This window comes from Populus trichocarpa, chromosome 1 (genome assembly GCF_000002775.5).
Source record: "Populus trichocarpa isolate Nisqually-1 chromosome 1, P.trichocarpa_v4.1, whole genome shotgun sequence".
NCBI lineage: Eukaryota > Viridiplantae > Streptophyta > Magnoliopsida > Malpighiales > Salicaceae > Populus > Populus trichocarpa.
The window spans coordinates 28,969,354-28,988,025 of NC_037285.2; the positions used below are offsets into that span (position 1 = coordinate 28,969,354).

The 18,672-nt window shown below is 35.5% G+C and overlaps 2 protein-coding genes and 1 long non-coding RNA gene across 3 annotated transcripts; 1 reads left to right on the forward strand and 2 right to left on the reverse strand.

The window, feature by feature from the left end:
- The first annotated feature begins 720 nt into the window (after positions 1–720).
- On the forward strand, positions 721–3,180 carry LOC7463890 (ankyrin repeat-containing protein P16F5.05c). Its single transcript, XM_006369596.3, has 6 exons — positions 721–894; positions 984–1,071; positions 2,080–2,144; positions 2,549–2,617; positions 2,698–2,747; positions 2,840–3,180. The coding sequence occupies exons 1-6, from the start codon at positions 817–819 to the stop codon at positions 2,949–2,951; spliced, it is 462 nt and encodes a 153-aa protein (XP_006369658.1). The 5' UTR covers positions 721–816; the 3' UTR covers positions 2,952–3,180.
- A 2,572-nt stretch (positions 3,181–5,752) lies between these two features.
- On the reverse strand, positions 5,753–7,667 carry LOC127905429 (uncharacterized). The gene is made up of 3 exons (XR_008059410.1): positions 7,536–7,667; positions 7,206–7,410; positions 5,753–6,067 (listed from the first exon to the last, which is right to left on the reverse strand). It is a non-coding gene; the product is annotated as an uncharacterized LOC127905429 (long non-coding RNA).
- Positions 7,668–12,022: 4,355 nt separating this feature from the next.
- Positions 12,023–14,663, reverse strand: LOC7489341 (protein LATERAL ROOT PRIMORDIUM 1). The gene is made up of 3 exons (XM_024597162.2): positions 12,834–14,663; positions 12,368–12,715; positions 12,023–12,240 (listed from the first exon to the last, which is right to left on the reverse strand). The coding sequence occupies exons 1-2, from the start codon at positions 13,561–13,563 to the stop codon at positions 12,369–12,371; spliced, it is 1,077 nt and encodes a 358-aa protein (XP_024452930.1). The 5' UTR covers positions 13,564–14,663; the 3' UTR covers positions 12,023–12,240; position 12,368.
- Between the last annotated feature and the right edge of the window lie 4,009 nt (positions 14,664–18,672).

Consider the following 18,672-nt stretch of genomic DNA (forward strand, 5'->3'; position numbering starts at 1 on the left):
CATAATAAATAAAATATTTAAAGAAAAAAAATGCGGGAATGAAAAAAATAGAATCTATCAAAGTCCTTTAATTTTATGGTATGTATAATTTAATCCTTAAATCATTTTCTTGCAATCAATCCCTCTTGTATAAATATTTATTTTAATTAAATTGATCAATTTTTTTTATCAAATTAAAAATAAATGAATGGTAAATAATATTAAAAATTGAGAAATAATGATTTTTATTCACAGCATTGGAAAAGCTTCTTCCTTCCGGTGACGAGACAAGGATTTTGCTTTAAAATTGAATTTAAATAGGACAAGAATCAATCCTTATCATATTCAAAACACACACCAAACACATCATAGCTTATAAATATCTTCTCTAAAATATACATCAAATACATCACACATGTCCTGTCGTCTTGTCAAATGTAACAAAAGCAACCACATACCAACACAAGTTATATCTTCACTCAGCTAAACTAATCAAACTTTATATTTATTTTCTTGAAATTATTAATGTTATTATAAAAAAATTTATATTATTATTAACTTTAATATAGGATTAGTTAAGATATACTTACTGTTAATAATAATAAAAAAAAATTATATGTGCACTTGGGCTGACTGGCGTCTTTTCCTGGGCTTTCTTCAGCGTCCTATTGAGAACACAACTCGTAACCGGGCTCATAGCCCAGCTTCCAACATGGCCTTCAAATGAAATCAGTAATTTTTCCGGTGCTGTGCACAAAGAAGAAGCGTGGAGCAGAGAAGCCTAGTACGGGGTGTGCTCTCTCGTAGTGCTCTCTCACAAAACTCTAGAAAGTAAAAATGGGAGAGGGAGCAAACCAGGCAGAGCAGCAAACCCAAATAGAAACAACACCGGAGACTGTTGATGCTTTACTTGAGGTAACATTACTCAATACCCAATTCTCCATTTTTTTTAAGGAAACCGTTTTTTTAGCCCATTGCTCTCATTTTTCTTTTTCTTTTTTCAGGCTGCTAGATATGATGATATTGAGGATATTGCAAGGTTAGAATCTTCTGGGGTTTCTCTTGATTCTAAAGATTCGCTGGGCAGAACAGGTTATCATAGTTTCGTGTATCTTTTGTTTCTTCTATTTTAACTTTCTATTTTGCTTTTGTTGCTTTTTTATTATTATTATTATTCTGTTAATGAGCATTTATATAACGATTCATGAGGCAGTTGTTGCAACACTTATTTCGAAGTTTATGTGTTCTGTATGTTTTTTTTTAAAAGCACAAGGTTCTCTAATTTTCATTCATCCCATTTAGGCATGTATTCTTATTCCACTTGGGAAACTCTAATTCAATCAATCTCTATTCATTTATAAAACCAGTCGATTCTTGATGCTGTTTGGCTTTCAAACTAATGGGTTCCTAGTTGTAGGAATGTTGTAATATAACTTGCAATAGGAGATGAAGTTTCGTAGCTCTTTTGGGTATATAATTTTGTGTTAAGGTGATGTTATGTAACATTGTTTCTTGTCCTTTATTTTTTCCTTTATGATGGTTAAAATATGAAGTGAAATGTTTCTGAAACAGTTTTTTTATTTATTGTTAAGAGAATGGGAGAGATTATATCAAAGAAAATGCAAGAATAGCGTTTGTCGGGAACCACTGCATAAAATTTTCAGAGAAACAGAAATTTTGAAAGTGAAGCTATATACATGTTAGAAATACGGTTCCATAACCAAGCCACACCAGCTTCTGCCAACGAACCTGCAATGATGCTCGCAAATAGACTGAATAAACACAGCTTCCTTAAGGACAAGCGTGCTTCATTTTTTATTTTATTTTTGTTCTAGGTGTTGTTAGTTCCTAATTCCCTATTGCTATAAGTTTCTAAAGATATGGCTTGTTTTTTTTATTTTTATGTCTGTGATTAGATGTGAAGAATTTTGGTTTTGATAATCAAAATGGCTACCTGAAGGGGCACATAGTCTTTTGATGAATTGGGTTTTTGAGAATTGTTGATTGTCCTCATATTATTGTAGTTTGAGTTTCCTTTTTTGGTGAGTTTTGCATGTTTTAATGGATGTCTGACTTTGCTTCACTGATTTGTGATTGCAGCACTCCATATGGCTGCAGCCAATGGACATCTTGACATTGTGGAGTATCTTATCAGTCAGGGAGTGGTAAGAGTTCATCGTTGATTTTCCTTTTCAAGTGTCTGGGGGCTGGGGGTTTTGGGTGGAGGCGGGTGCTGTGTAAAGGGCACACAATTGCAATTCTTGGGAGCATTTGTAGTTAAATTCTTTGACGTATGTTCCTAGTAACTTATTTTATTATGGCTTCAGCAGCTAAATTAGCCGCATTCTTTTCCTAGTCCTAAATTTACTTAGACATACTGTTCTATTGTAGCCTTGACTAGCAGATTTTCTACGGTATTATCTTTCCTTCTTGCATTAGTACTTTGCTTCCATTGACATAGACCATAAAGGATTGGAGCATGTTCGTTTTTTTTTCTGTCCCTGGATTGGATCCTGATTGTAAATGCTTTGGTAAGACCTATCAAATATTGGAAACTTTCATTGAACAGGATCTCAATGCTGCCAATAAGGAGAAGAATACAGCTCTTCACTGGGCTTGCCTCAATGGTCATATTGAGGTAATTATCATTGCCGCTTCCAAAAGCAGTTTTGTTATGCAACATCTTAGGTTTTTTTTAACAAATATAGGGTTCTGTAGGTGGTTAAGAAATTGATTCTGGCAGGATCGAGTTTAGGCTTTCTAAACAGGTATGTATTTTGAACCTGTAGCCTTGAGCTGGTTCTCTGTTTCTCTATCGTGGATGCTAACATTCTCAAATCTACAACTGGATGATTTTCAGCCATGAACGGACCCCAATGGATGAAGCTGTTACTCGGGAAAAAATGGATGTTATTGATGCAATTAACGCAGCTGTGGCACAACTGGAACTTGCTGGTGTTGCAGTTTCCTAGCCTAGGATTTCTCTCATAAATGTAATCCATTAATATTTTTACAGGTGCATCTTTTTTGTCATGGATTGTGCTTTAAATTTGAATATTTTGGTTCATATGCTGTGGCTGGTGCTGTCCTTTGACTCCTGCATAAATTTTGTGACTTAATTTTTCTGGTTCGATCCTTATTTTGTGTGTGGATCATTTTAGGATGACAAAGATGTAAAAGGTGGCTGTCCTAGTTTCTGAAGATGTTGTGAAAGAATTTCCTAGTGAGAAGCATCTTAAATTATGCCTGGCACTAAATGGTGATGCTAGTGGAGGAATAAATGAAAATGATTCTCACTTCTTGATATCCTGAGATTCATCTAATCTAGGGAGACTTATTTTCATAATTTATTTTCATAAATTTATCATCACTTGAATTTTAGCGTTTTTTTAAAAAGGTTATTGAATTTGGATTTATACAAATTGACCTTCAATTAATTATTAAATTTTTATTTATTTTTAATTTTACCTCTATTTTTAACCAAATTAAGTTCTCAAAGTGTGGTTTTTTTTTTCATAAAAGGTTCTTGATTGTGAATTTTTTCAATTTAACCTTTAATTAACTTTAAATTTTGATTTTTTTGTGATTTTACTCCATTTCATGCAATTAACTTTGTTAAAAATAAATTTGGTCCTCTAAAATTTTAATCTTCTTAACTAAGCTTAAATTGGCATTCCAAACTTAATTTTTTCCTAATTAAGTCCCTAATAAAATTAATATAACTAATTTAAAGTATAATTAAGTCATTACACTTAATTAAATTTTTATTTGACTTAAATTAATTTTTAAACATAATTAAATTTTTAATTTGGTTTATAATTAAATCAAATTCATTTATTAAAAATCTATTTATGTTTCTGGATTTAATTTTTATGCAAATATATTTAAAAATTATTTAATTTAACTTTTAATATTTATTATTTCCTTAATTTTGGGTACAATAGAGTATGATGCTTTCAATTTTGTTCGAACCTTTCTTATCTAGCTTTTGCCAAATGGTATATTATTATTGCTTTTTTTTTTGCAAAGAGAAAAAATAAGTTTAGAAGAATAACCCAAAAATAGTCACCAAACATCCGCTTCCTGCATCCCTTGATCCTACTACCGATTCTCAAGCTCTTAAAGATCCCAAATGGTGTGCTGCCATGGATGATGAGCTTGCTGCTCTTGCTCGCAACCGTACATATGTTCTTGTCCCTCCTTCCAGTCATAATATTGTGGATGGGAAATCATTCAGAAGTTCTGGATGTGGATGATTTACTTGTAACTGGGAATCGTTCTCAGTCCATTCAGAAGTTCGTTGACTTCTTCTCATCACTTTTCCCTAAAGGATCTTGGTCCCTTGAGCTACTTCTTGGGTGTTGAGGCCATTTCCACTTCTGATGGCATGTTTTTATCTCAACATAAATATGTTCGTGACTTGTTGGCAAAGTTTCATTTAGAAGGCATAAAGGATTCTTCCACCCCAATGTCTTCAACTGGCCATCTAACTCTCAACGATGGTTCTCCTCCAGCTACTGCCACTCAATTTCGGAGTTTGATTGGTGGACTTCAATATCTCCAGCTCACTCGTCCCGATATTGCTTTCGCCGTCAACAAACTTGCACAATTCATGCATGCCTCAACTCAAACTCACTGGACTGCAGCTAAGAGGTTGCTCTGTTACCTCAAACATACAATACACTTGGTCTCAATTTACGACGTCAACAACCTTTTGATCTTCGAGCTTATTCCAATATCGATTGGGCTGGCGACCATGATTCTTACAAGTCTATCACTGCTTTTGTTCTTTTTCTTGGTGGCAATCCAATCTCTTGGTGTTCATAGAAACAAAGGACGATATCTCGTTCTTCGACAGAGACAGAATATTGTGCTGTCGCTTCTACCGCTGTTGAAGTCACTTGGGTTTCTCATCTCCTTTCTGAGCTTGGTATCACTCTTCAACAATCTCCCACCATTCATTTTGATAATTTAAGTGCCATATATTTGTGTGTTAATCCCCTCTTCCACAATCGAATGAAGCATGTCGCGTTGGATTACCATTTTGTTAGGGAAAAAGTTGCTGATGGTTCTCTCAAAGTTTATCATGTTAATACTCACTCCCAGTTGGCTGATGTTCTTACAAAACCTCTCTCCAAAAGTCGGTTCCTTTATCTTCGATCCAAGATTGGCATTTCAGATGGAATTGCCATCTTGCGAGGGCGTATTGAAGCTCAATCATAGGAGAGCTATTCTTTAGCTGTTGTTATCTTTCTATTCAAATATTTGTTTTGATTGTAACTTACTTGACCATATTTTGTGGGATATTCTTTGTAAACTGTTTGGGATGTTTATGATCTATATAAATCCCATTCAATGTGTCAAATAATAAGATCATTTTTATTCAGAAATTACTTCTCTTAAGGTCTCACAGAGATGGAAGGTAACTGGTTTGAATGGCCAAATTACAAGTTTCATGTGCTTTTCTCATTAAATTTAGATTTGTAGATGTAATTAGCCAAATCATAAGCGTCTTAAAAGTTTTCTATTTGTCTGGGTTGAGAATCCGAATTTGAGCATTTCAATTTCTGGACGCCAGGTTTAAGTTTTCTGCTGATACGCTATAGCATTTACTGGTAAGAATCACCAAGTATACGTGATTATTTTTAGTGTGATTATGTAGGGATTCCTTTCACTATGGATGCTGCTTAAACAGAATTCAGAGTCTCAAATGGGATTCTCGCCATTGATTTGTGGTGGGACTTGATTGAACCTACAAATCCAATGGCGCGGATCATTCGATTTCCTTAATTTTTGGTGTATAAGCATAGAATTAAGTTAACTGGTAAGATCGTCAGCACTGGTTTAAAAACTTCTTATAAAAAGAAACCATGACTAAAGGTAGCTAGCTACCCTGCTAAACATTGCTGACCCAAAGATTCTTTTCCAATTATCATAAACAAAGATCGTCTCCAAGCTTACTTGTGTTCATGTAGCTGAACACTCTTCACCTTTAGAGTTGCTGAAAGTGTTCCTCGTCATTTTTGTCCGAAATAAACAAATGGGTCATGCACATCCCGATTACCATTGTATGGCATGAAAGCAGTTCCTGTTTCAAGAAAAAAAACCAAAGCAATTTTGGCCTGCATCGCTGAGATTTGATTTATCTCACTGCTAGCTAGTGATTACGAAATAGGGACATAATAAGAGATTCCATGGCACGTTTACATAAAATACAGTATAAATGTAAGTGGAATTGAGCACTAAAAATCATGTTAATTATAATGATACTGCTAAGTGGTTTCTAGAACATTTCATGTGCCATTGCATATGAGCACCAAGAGTATCAATGATACCAACTTTAACAATATTCTATGCTAACCCTTAATATATTGATATGGAATAAGACTGCAGATTAATGTTCTTCTTTTGTGTTTACCAGTAGTTTTCTCCATCTTCCAATCATTATCGGCATGCTTCGTTAATTCTTTCTCAAAAAGTTTCGGCTGGCTAATATAGTTGGTTCAGATCGGAGTTTCTCACTGTTTCGAGTGTTTTCATTTGTTGCAAAACAGCTATCACAAAATTGAGAGCAGATTCTATCCAGAACATCAGTCTCAGTGTCCCTTCCAAACCTAAATAGTAAAACCCAAATACTGGAAACTGGTCACGTCCATGTACAAGAATCGAGCCTTAGAGAGCTTTTTTTACCCCATTGGAAGAAGCTTTCAGTCGGTATATTTCTTGGACCACCTTCAACATATTGAGATTAAATTCATTTTTTTCTAATGAAGTTCAAAGTAAGCCAGTCATCTATACTAAAACTAGAGGATTCTTGAAATTAATTTACTCCTCGAGACCTGGCCTGGAATCTTGAACCATAGTGGCTAAAAAGAGAGGACGCTACTTCACTCATTAACCATGTACAAGACAAACTCCTCAAGTCCTTTAATTGAAAGAAGTATACAGATATGGTTTCAAAACACACAACTTCCTTGTAGCTCTTGTCTCCAAAGAGAAAAACGAACTAATAGCTAGAGCTTTTAGCTTTATTTTATTCAATTAATCACGGAAAACAGAAAGTCTATATCACAACGTGTTTTTACTTCCCTAAATTTAAAGGATTTGCTTTTAATAATTCTAAAAGAAAAATGATGGCTTTTTAAATAAGTATCGGCTCTACTTGCAGGGCAGAGAAATGGCATGGAGAGAATCTAATGGATTGATGTTTGAAAGAGACAGCGTACCTGTAATCTCAGAACCTGGAATTTTATTGGTATTGGATTCCTAAGCACAGTTCACAAAGAATGTAATCAGAAAACTTCCTTCTTTTGATTGAGTGATCAGAGTACTTGAAATATGAATTTATCAAAGACTTCGTTGTTGCTGGTGGTGGTGTAAATGCTGTCATGTGGTGCGGCCAGAATGATGGAATTTTCAAAAAGCCATATCCTATTTGACATTGTGTACGTAATAAATAAAATCAAAGAACCATTTTCAGAAATCTTCGCCTTTGAAGTATGGAAGAATCACAGCATTTTTCTATCTGCAAATGTATCAAGACTAAGTTCCATTACCGTTTCAGGAAACTGCCACTTTGCATATGACCGACTTCAGATCACATCTGTAGTGCCTGGAACTCAAACCTGCCACTGCCACAATTCCACTTGACAACCCATCAAACTCTATTGGAAATAAAAAAAATGTATCCAACCGCCCACTGTCGACAACGGTTGTTACGTTTTAAAAATACGATATATTTAAATATATTGTATTTTTAAAACGCTTTAAAAATACATAAAAGGGTTAAGAAACTTTAGCCACTCAAGAAAAACAAATAATTCTGAATAATAATAATAATAATAATAAGTAAGAAATAAACCATAACTGTTTAAATAATTACTAAAAAAATAAGATAAAAATGAAATAAATCTAAGTAAATTAAAAAATAGTTTCTTTCGAATCTAAATTTGACGGTCTTTCAACTAGTAGACCCATCATAAAACATAATCAATTAAATATCCATATAAAACTTGAACCCAATTCAATATAATTATATAAGCTATACTTGTTTTCGTCAAAAAACTTGTTTGACATTAATGAATTTTTTCTTAGTATTAGACTTATCTCTACAAATATATGTTTTAGATATTCTATTTAATTAGTCCAATTACAACAAATTATTATGTAACAACTCAAATCCCCTATAATCTCCTGCAACAAAGCTAAAATTAAATAAATAAAGAAAACCCTATTAGACAAAAAAAAAAACGAAATAAAATTGAAAGTTCTTCTCTTTTTGAGTGTCTATATATATATAATTGAGGGAGATTCTTATATGTCAAGAGAAGATGTCTACAAATAAATAAATAAAAATACTTTACAGCTCGAAGTTAATTCCCTTCGTTTCTCTCCGGCCATTAATTCAACAAGAAAGAAAGCCGCACTCCACTTGGTATTCCATGTTTTCATGCTTTACATTTCCATGGTGGGGGATGCAATAAGCTTATAATTCATTATCTCTGTAAGAGGGATGAAAACGCGTAAGCCAAGATGCGCTCAAAAACATCAAAATTCAACTTCTACCAATAGAATTTCAAAGCAGTCGGTATTCAGCCCTTGAAATAAGGGGCCTTGAAATCCCGGTGTCATCGTCCACAGAAAATGGTGAACAAAGAGTAGTGACACCACTGCAACTCCGAGAAAAATCATCACTCCTCACATGCACATATCCTATTGGCTGCCCATCTGATATGCGTTGACATGTCCATTACGCACCAATGCATGCGAAAATAAACTTTCCACAACTTGAACTATTTATTTATAACCCTACTGTAATTAAAGACTTCGGTTAATCGTATGTGCCTTGCAGACCATTCCCTTCATCGTATATCGATGCACAAGCAATAATACTAGAGGTTCACATTCCTAACATATAAGCTCTCTACTGGGAACGAATTAACAGTGACTACTAAAAATCATAGCAATAATCTTGTGCTGAAATGTATATGTGTATTTATTATTTTTTGGAAAACCAAACCAACTATTCCTTTTGTGCTAAAAGTTGGCAACTGTAGAGGAAAATGATGCACACTCGAGACTAATTGCAACAAATTGGCATCTGGGAGTCAAGAAAATCAGAAATTTAAAGCGAAAGTGAGGTAGGGCTGCAGGCTATGTGAATGAAACCATCATAAGTGATTGAAGGGAAAAAAGAAGAAAGAAACCTTGATTAATTAGGAAAAAGAAATGAACGAGGATACAGACAATAAACGAACCACAGCACGACAAAGGCTAGCGCAAGTAAATCATGATGAAATTCCTGTCCACAGTCGATCAACAGTTTGAATAAAAGTCATGTAAATCTAGCAACAGTAACCACAATACATATTTCCTCAAATAAAAACAAAGAGACAGGATTTGTCAAATGATCAAATCAAATTAAAAGCAGGTCAAACATCTTTCACAATGTCAGTGATCAGTATATTCCAAAATGAAATGCATTCCCCTAACATCCCATGTGCTGTGAAAAGAAACAAATCCATGAGCTTTTGCATCAAATCTGTGTTTCATACATGATGCTTTTAAAATAATATTTTAAGATAGAAAAATTTGATGAGTTTTTTTTTTTATGAGTTTGTATCATGCAATTACAAAAGCTCTCTTAAACATGCCAGATAAGCATTCCAAATAAGTATTCACAGGTGCACCTCCAACAGTAATGCATTAGTCTAATGGCGTGCACCAATAAAGTTCAAAGAACTGCTAACAACAAAAGCAAAAACCTACAAAACCAACCCCACACATCCGGCTACCGCATCAAAACCATAAACCAGACCTCGCACTCTCACCCTGCAGTTAATTTTCTCTTGGGGTTGCTCCCTATTAGACAACTATATATGCTAAAAAGAAAAAAAGCGGGAACGTTTAGCATCGACAGGATAGAAGCAAATAACTTTTATTCCTCACCCTTAATCTGGATGTAGATATATTACAAGACACGCACTATGCACGCCATATGTGCATTCCTACAAACCCTAACCCCTCAGCTCCAATATTTTACCTATGCAAAGCATTTTGACAACAGTTCAGTTACCGTGTCTCTGTCTTGTACCAAGGACACTCAACATCGATCACAGCCCTTCTCCCTAGTATTTAGCTTCTGCTGTTTCAGTTAGTTTTCTTATTTACAAGGAAAATTCAAAGGACATGATGATAAGTTCCTCCTGCAGGATCTAAACACGGGTAACAACCATGCAAAAGAGGATCTTCGTTGGTGCTAGTCAGACATAAAATACAGTGATTCCTCCGGTAAAATTAGTTATGCGAACACCTATTTCTTGTGAGAATGACTACTCTACTTTTTGCCAAACAATTGCCATTCTATTCAGTAAGACATGTCATTTCAAAAACGTAATACTCACAAGCATGAATCCAAGAAAATGATCAGTCAGCCCGTAAATGACACTTCCGAACAAAAATATCCAAAGAAAATGACAACATATTTAAATAAAGTGTATTTTAAAACAAGCTAAAAAGCCTATCGATGCAACAAGAGAATTTATCATACCCATAACATGGAGATTCACAATATGCTAGGAAAAAAATGCCCCCAGGTGGCCATGTTAATGTTTTTGATCATTCAAAATGAAACACAATGTGCATCCACAGATCTCAAAACCAACACTAATCTTTCAACCAAATAATGAGGACAAGAATATGTTTCAGTACCTCTCAAGTACATAGGCATAATGCTGCCATCTGCTGTAAATACGAAGTGTCCACTAAAGTATGACACGAAACAATCTTCATGGGACTGCTGTTGTTCCATACATATACATGATTTACAAAAAGTGGCATGCAGCTTATCAAAAACAATAATAATATTACATCTACGAATATGTAAAGAAGGAAAGATAATGATCCACACGACAAAATCTATCTATTTATAAACAATGCTAACAGATCTAATGGGGGACAACATGTCAGCGCGCGGAAAGGAAAAGGCCAAGCATGGATTAAAATACATACCGACTCTTTAATTAATCCATACTAGCCAACAACTGTACACAAGATTGTAGCCAAAAGGATAAGTCAGATACATCTGAAGCATCTCAAGGAATAAAGTATCATTACAAGCCGAACAGACATCCAGGACAGTAATTATCCCGGTGGGCAGAAATTACACCACCACCAGATTGACAACACAAGAAAGCTCACATAGTTATATAGAATATTGTTCAAATATTCTATACATTGCATGTTTCATTATAATTGGACAAATAAACAACATCACGAGGCAATAATTCAATTATCTACACCAAAGACGTTGTATTAGCAGGTTCAGTTCACTAAACCATGGTTTAAGCACACAAGGAGTGCATGAATGATTCCAGAAACATATGCAGGCCTCAATAGGTTAAACTCTAAAAGATGATATGAAGGATAGAAACAATTTTAATATGCTAATTGAGGGGGATGCGTTTCAAATACCAGGATAACAGAAGCAACAAGTACACCATATTATTCATGTGTGCATGCAATTCCATGGTTGTCTGCATTACAAAAATGTTACAGGTAGCGAAGTGGGAGGAAAAGGACATCCATGTTATGCTCTTTCTTGTTTGGCAATAAATGATAGTGACATGGCAACTACTTCTCATGCTAAAGTCTAAAGCAGCACAATAATGACGATTTCCACATTTACTTCTAGCTGATGGAACCAAACTAACCCAAAAGGAAGGAACCAGTGCAACAAATTGTTAGCCAGCAACCAGGAAAGTACAGGATTGCAAGTTAACAATGGAGGAAAGAAAAATAATCATACACTTAATTAGTCATATGGGGAAGTTTTAGGACAAGATAAGTTCCTTACTATGGGTAAAGCATGAGTGGGATTTTGAATCCAGGCGAGACAAATTGCTACATATAAAAAGTTAAGTTCATACCACGATGCCTCTTGATGATGCATTATACTTTACACTGTAGATCTCACCTTTATAATACAAAAATTTAACTAACCAAAAGAGCAAGGAGACGGAAAGATTAAAAAGAAGGCTACAACTTCAAGAAAACAAACAGATTTTTTTTTCATCGCAGTTTCAGAACTAATACATCTGGTGGAATAGGATTTTTGAAATTTTATTAACTATCTTTTCTAAAATTTGATACAGGAATTCTCTACTAGTGAGATAAGGCAGCTTCTTTGCTATGTGAGGATCCTCAAAGTGCAATTACAAAAGGCAAGTAGAATTGAGGAGCGAGAATGCTAAAACCAAGAAGCTGAAAATTTCAAAAGATGGAACATATGTTAATAAGGTACAAATTAAGGGGCAACTTACCAAAACCCTATTGATAATAATCAGCGGACCTAAGAAAAATTAGAAATGAATGTTACTCCTTCATAAACCTTAATTTATTGGATTTCCAAAGGCCGAACCTCCTAGTAACCCTCCAGCAGAAGCACCATAAACATCTGAAGGATCGAGAATCGGGGAAGAAGAGGCCCCATGTCTCCCTGCGCCGCCGCCGCCACCACCGTTAGCAGCACCCAAATGCAATTCAGATATATTAGGGAACCCATCTCTTGTTTCAACTCCTTGGTCATATAGAAACCCTTTGAAAACATGACCACCAATCTTCACCACAGCCTGATACGCATACTGGTCTTCACCATCTTCCACTGCTGTCACTCTAACACACCTAAAAACTGCTGGTGCAGTTACTTGCACCGGTAATCTCTCTTTAAAACCTGCATCTGCAAACATAATTCAACAAAAACCCTACTCAAAATTTCACGTTTACATAAACAACCCTAAACCTTTCTCTAAAGAAAGAAAAAAAAACAATAATAGTAAAATGTTAAACTCAAAAACCTTGGTGACTAGAACTCGTGTCGTAGCTCCTTGGAGGAGTCGTATTAGAAGTGGAAGTATGAGAAGTAGTAGTAGCTTGAGAGTTTATAAGCCTAGGTTTCTTGGAACCAGAAGTAGACCCCGTGGAACCAGCACCACCACCAGCAGTTGCTATAAGCTGACGCTCTCTCCTCCTCGCAGCCGCTACCCACGTGCTCTTCACATGAGTAGCACAATCAAAACCACGGCTTTTACAACACGTCCTGCACCTTCTATGGCTACAATCTTTCTTCGCTTGGTTTCCACAATCCTCACACGTAGTTGTGGCAGACGATGATGAATTCCCTCCAAGATTTCCACTACCATTACCACCACCATTTCCACTTTGTAGTAGAAAATTCGCTGTTGAAGAATTATTGTGATGATCAATAATCGAATGGGTGGTGTCAGAAGCTTTCTTGATATATTGAGTGCCTTGGTTTTGCCAAAACTGATGAATTCCACTAATCTTGTTTCGACCATTATGCAACAAATCTTGATCATCCATGTTTTGTGGCGTAAGACAAGGCGCTGATGTAAGGAGTGGAATGACACCAACACCCACCCCAACACCAAGAGCTGTAGCATTGGAAGCATTGATTGGATCTGCTGTTGAAAGATTGATTTGCTCATGATGCTGGTGGTGGTGGTGGTGGTGGTGGTTGAAGGGAGCAGCAGGAGCCACAACGAAGACATCGCGAAGGCCCACCATGCCTATATCTGGAGGGAGGTTGTAGTTGATGGACCTGGATGAGTTAGGCCATGTTGTACCGGATGCTTGGCCGGCGGATGCATCCGCGGCGGTGGGACCGGCATTGAAGCCGAGTGAGAGGTCGTCTGGACCAGCGGTACGGATACCGGAGGAATTAGAGGTGGCCCAGTCAGCAAAGGCACCGGTGTCTGATAGGAGCTGCCTAATCCTTGTAGTAGCCACAACTGATAATTTTGTAAGAAATAAGAAAAAACAATATTATATATATATATATGTTATGTAAGTAAATATACAAGATGAGTGCGTTTTTATGATAATTATAGAAGAGAGAGAAGGGAGGATAGATTAGATTTTTAGAAGGGGAAGCTAAATCCAAGGATGTGTGTATGTAGGTGTTATGTGATCGAAGTGGGGTCAAGAACTCTGAAATTGTATCAGAGAAAGGGAGATTTGTTGAGAGAGAGAACAATAGCAGAAAGAAAGAGATCTTGTTTGTTGGGGTGGGCTTTGTTATTCTTTTCCCTTCTTTTTTCTCCAAGTAGGACTGGTTGCTGCTACAGTTGTGGCCTGCTGCTGCTGCTAGGCTCTGGGGTTTCTGTTGCTAGAGTAGTATACAGACAATAGGAACACTGAACACAACTGTCACTTTGGCTTTTGTGAGAGCAAGAAATAAATAAATAAAATGTTGGGGCCTGGGAGGGAGAGATGACTGAGTTTTCTCTGGAAGATGGGGCAGTGAGAAAGAGAAGTAGAAGAGACTGATGAGGAGGAGAAGTAAAAAAGAAAGCAATAACGACCCTTTACTAAGCTCTAGTATCTCTTTGTTGTGTTATAAGATACATTTAGTAGTAGTAGTAGTAGACAACACTAGTATTTGTTGTCTTGCCGACCCCTCTCTCTCTCTCTCTCTCTTCATAAGATCATCATCTTCTTCACTCAGCTTTCTTAATTTCCTCTCTCTCTCTCTCTCTCTCTCTCTCTCTCTCAATATGGTTTTCCTAGAAAGCGAAAAAATGTGGTGGGTTCCTCTCGACCTCTCTTTCTTCTCTCTCAATACTATAAGAGTTATTGTGACATTATTATTGGAGAGAGTGAGAGAGATAAAAGGGTTCAAAGACTTTTGTTCTCTGGTTTTTGTAATTTTATGAGGCTCTAAAGTCACATGATACCTTTCATTCACTCTGGGAAACTTCTTCTCTACCCTCGGAGTATCACTGTGCCATGCGTTCTCCACTCTCTCTCTCTGCGCGTGGATGTGCTTCCACCATATCACGTCGTGAGTGGAATGAAGAGGGTGGAGGGCAGGATTCTAGTCCTTTTGTCGAGCGTTGACGATGGGATAAGGCCAGTTTTAATTCATATGATCAGTCGTGCATTGAAACCTGTGATTAGGTGATTTATTGTGAATTAACTGAGGCACACGCTCAGGATAATTACGGGAAAACTTGTGCTATGCCCCTAATAGCACAAATCCATGTGAATAGAAACAACTCATTCATCGATTAGTGCCATTTTAGTGTAGTAGTTGCTATCATTTTGGTTATGATTTTTACTGTGGTTGTATTTATAATTATTGTTAAGATTGAAAGATGTTTGTGGCATCTAATGTTAACACCACTCAAAAGCCATTTATAAAAAATCCAAAAACTTTAATTTGTGGCGTTTCGATTCTGCTGTTTAAACAGCTTCCAAAACATTGCTTGTCATAATTTTAAAATTCTTGGAAACGTTTTTATTTGGATTTTGGAAGAGAAAACTCGAGAGGACAGAAGCCCTAGTGAGTTTCCTTGCTTGAGTTAGGTGTGGTTAAGGTATCTCTTATACCTGGATCGTCGGTGGGGGCCTTAAATCTTCATTTAATATTAATTAGGTCATTGCCAACATAATTATTATACACTTGACTAGGTCTATATAATGGATGTTTTTAAAAGCGGTGATCATTGCTGTTAAAATCATGAATTGATTCATAAAATTATACTATTTAGTATATAAATTCAAATTGAAAACTCAACAATTAATAAAATCAGACAGTCGTGTACAATTTTGCAAAATGTAGTCTTTAAGGCCAAAATCCACCATGGACTTTCTACAAACATGTTTTCCACACCATCTTCTCTGTTGCCTCTCAATCCCATAGCAAGACCTTGTAATAACACTAACCCCTTTTCACAATCTTCTCCAAGAGTCACAAACAATGGTTCTTTCCTTGATTTTGGAAAAAAAACCCGCCTCCGAATCCTTGGCCTGTTCAGTCCTTTTTTGTCCTCTGATAATATACGTTCTGGGTCTGTTTTAGTGCCACAATTCTCGAGGAATGGTGGTAGTGGCGGAGGTGATTGCAGTAATAGTAGTGTTGATTTCCCTGGTGAGTATCCATTAGATGATTATCTTTTGTTTCTTGATGGCCCCTCTTCAAAAAATAAGGGCTTTATGGACCACAAGGTTCAATTGGGTGGTTATCCGGTTGCTAATGGAGATAGCCATCTGCATAGAAGGAGATTTTCAGAGAGTGATGTGTGTTTTGGTGCTGAAGATGGGTATAAGCCTTGTTTGAATTTTGCTAGAGGCTTTTGCAAGAATGGAGAAGGTTGCAAGTTTGTTCATGGTGGTGAAAATATTGTTGAGGTTAACGGTGGTGGTGTTCTTGTGGGTTCACCAAGGGAAATGGAGGAACATTACTTGCAGCAACAAGAGGAGATGACGATAATGAAGGCTGCACAGCAACATCAGCAGCAAAGATTGGCTTATAACAAGTAAATGAATTTTTTTTGTTGCAACCACAGAATATAACCGAGAGGTGTATTCAAGATTACTAATTTTCCTTCTACCTTGCTTTCTCCTCGTATAACGTGTCAGATTTTCAATTTCAATCTGTTCTACTGGTGGGATCTTGGTCTTGGTTTGGTGTACCTGTTAATTTCGGGTCATTATTGTTCAACCGAGCAATCCCTTTCTTTTTTTCTTTTTATTAATCACGACTATCTAAATTAGTTTACGTGTATTTTAAAAAAGTTAATAACTATATAAATTTTTAGTAATTTTAAATTTTATAATAATTAAACTAGTAATTTCTGTAAAACAAATCCAGAATTTAATCAATTAAATTTTTTAATCGTAATTGTTTAGACTAGTTTATGTGTATCTTGACTATTTCTCGAATTCCTAAAATTAATTACCATGTAAATTTTCAGTTACCTTTAACTTTGGTTTGGAGCAATCAAACTTGGTAATATCTGAGAAACAAATCTAAAATTTAACCAATTAAACTATAATACTCAGAATTACAATCCAATAATTACATACACAAGATGAGACCAATGGTACGCCATAGGTTAACTTACTTCGAAGTGTAGGAACATTTTATAGGACATCAAAACGATGATTTCAAGGTCAATTGGAAAATAATGAACCCCCAGAATGAATAAGGTTCCTCCCCACCTCAGGCATTGTTGTGGTTTAATCTTTTTTACTAAAAATGTTAGGATTGATTTTGTTACATGCTTGATGCTAGCAGCCTGATTCTTTAATGCAGACATCATGCCCTGTAACCTAAACTATAGCAGGAGAGAATGATCATGCATTCATAATAGCAGGAGATAATAAAGCAAGGGAGGAATTACTCTTTTACTCTAGAATTTTATATTCAGTAATCTGATAAAAGAAATAAAAAACCTAAACTATCATTCTCTTTGTTTCCACGTTTTAAAAATATTGTTGAAAAAATTTAAATATTTTTTATTTTTTTAATTCAAATTAATATTTTTTGATATTTTTAAATCATTTTGATGCGCTAATTTCAAAAATAATTTTAAAAAAATAAAAAATATTATTTTAATATATTTTTAAATAAAAAATACTTTGAAAAAAAACACAATTTAGCTTTCGCATTTTAAAAATAAAAGTATATCAATCTTAATTTTTTTTATAAAGTTTTAACGCTTTATTATACAATCTTCAACGGCTAAAAGGGATTTTGCTTGTTTATTTTTATTTTTATTAGGTAAACTCTCGATACTATCAAGGGTTTATTGGAACATTATCACGTAAGATCATGAGATTTCGAGAGGGGGAAGAAAGATAAAAATTGCAAAAAAGAAAAGGATTTTGGAAGTTATCGTTATATGTTATTTTAAATCTTAGAAACTTCAGGGCTGATTTGAAGAGTTTCTAATTTAAAGGGACCGAAATGGTTGTTGAATATAAAAATTCAAAAGGAAAGACTCTCAATTGCCCTTCATCAGGACGTGCGATGCACGCTCTCGCACATTAAACATTTTTCTGTCAAATACAGCTAAAAATTAATAGACATGGAATACAAGTCTAAAATCAGAGCGTCTTCATCGCCCCTCCACAAATCCATGTACGTAATCTGATACGCTGTGCTGACTGGGTTGAGATTTCAAGTGTGTATACTACGATTATTTTTTAAGATTTATTTTTAAAATAATATATAAAAAAACTAATTTCAGATAGAAAAAAATTAAAAATTTTGAGAACACGTGGCGAGCAACAGCGTTACTAAACATGCTCTTTATGTCTGATAAACGGGAGAGATTTTCAAAGCTGTCGTTTTGTTTGTAGCATGCTCAATTATTGAAGGCCGAAACACTACTGTTCAACGCTCTCTCTTGTTTAGGACAAAGCTCACCTTCCTCCTTGCAGAAAATTTTATATATATATATATATATCATCGCATATAGAATTAAAAATTAAGTCCTGTATGGGAGGATCGTAAGGCAGTGTTATTATTGCTGGAATTATATTTCTTGGAGCGCATCCATGTGAAGACTAAACGAGGATCAAGCAGAAGCAGTTGGAAAAATGAAATTCTAGGGCTAGTACTTGAAGATGGAGTTGTGGGAAAAAGGCAGCCTAGCTAAAAACTGCTTAACGTAGACATGAACTCAGACAGCTCGCTTTTAACGATAGAGGTGTGTCCTTAATATTTAGAGTCATTTCAAAGCGTGGTTTGGTGCCAACTTTTGTATTTTAAGAAGACGGCAATGATAATTGGAGTTTTAGGGCACGGGAAAGCGAAAGCGAAGCTCTTCGAGCCCCATGGCATGCCGTATGGGGCCAAGAATCTCCTCTCAAGTCTCCTCCATTGTC

What these genes read in the sequence shown, in the direction of transcription:
- LOC7489341 (XM_024597162.2), bottom strand. Translation starts at nt 13,563, where the DNA reads ATGGTGGGCCTTCGCGATGTCTTCGTTGTGGCTCCTGCTGCTCCCTTC. An exon ending in CACGAGTTCTAGTCACCAAG is followed by an intron (nt 12,716 to 12,833) that starts GTTTTTGAGTTT and finishes TTATGTTTGCAG; the next exon opens with ATGCAGGTTTTAAAGAGAGA.
- LOC7463890 (XM_006369596.3), top strand. Translation starts at nt 817, where the DNA reads ATGGGAGAGGGAGCAAACCAGGCAGAGCAGCAAACCCAAATAGAAACA. An exon ending in AGATTCGCTGGGCAGAACAG is followed by an intron (nt 1,072 to 2,079) that starts GTTATCATAGTT and finishes TTGTGATTGCAG; the next exon opens with CACTCCATATGGCTGCAGCC. An exon ending in AGTTTAGGCTTTCTAAACAG is followed by an intron (nt 2,748 to 2,839) that starts GTATGTATTTTG and finishes GATGATTTTCAG; the next exon opens with CCATGAACGGACCCCAATGG.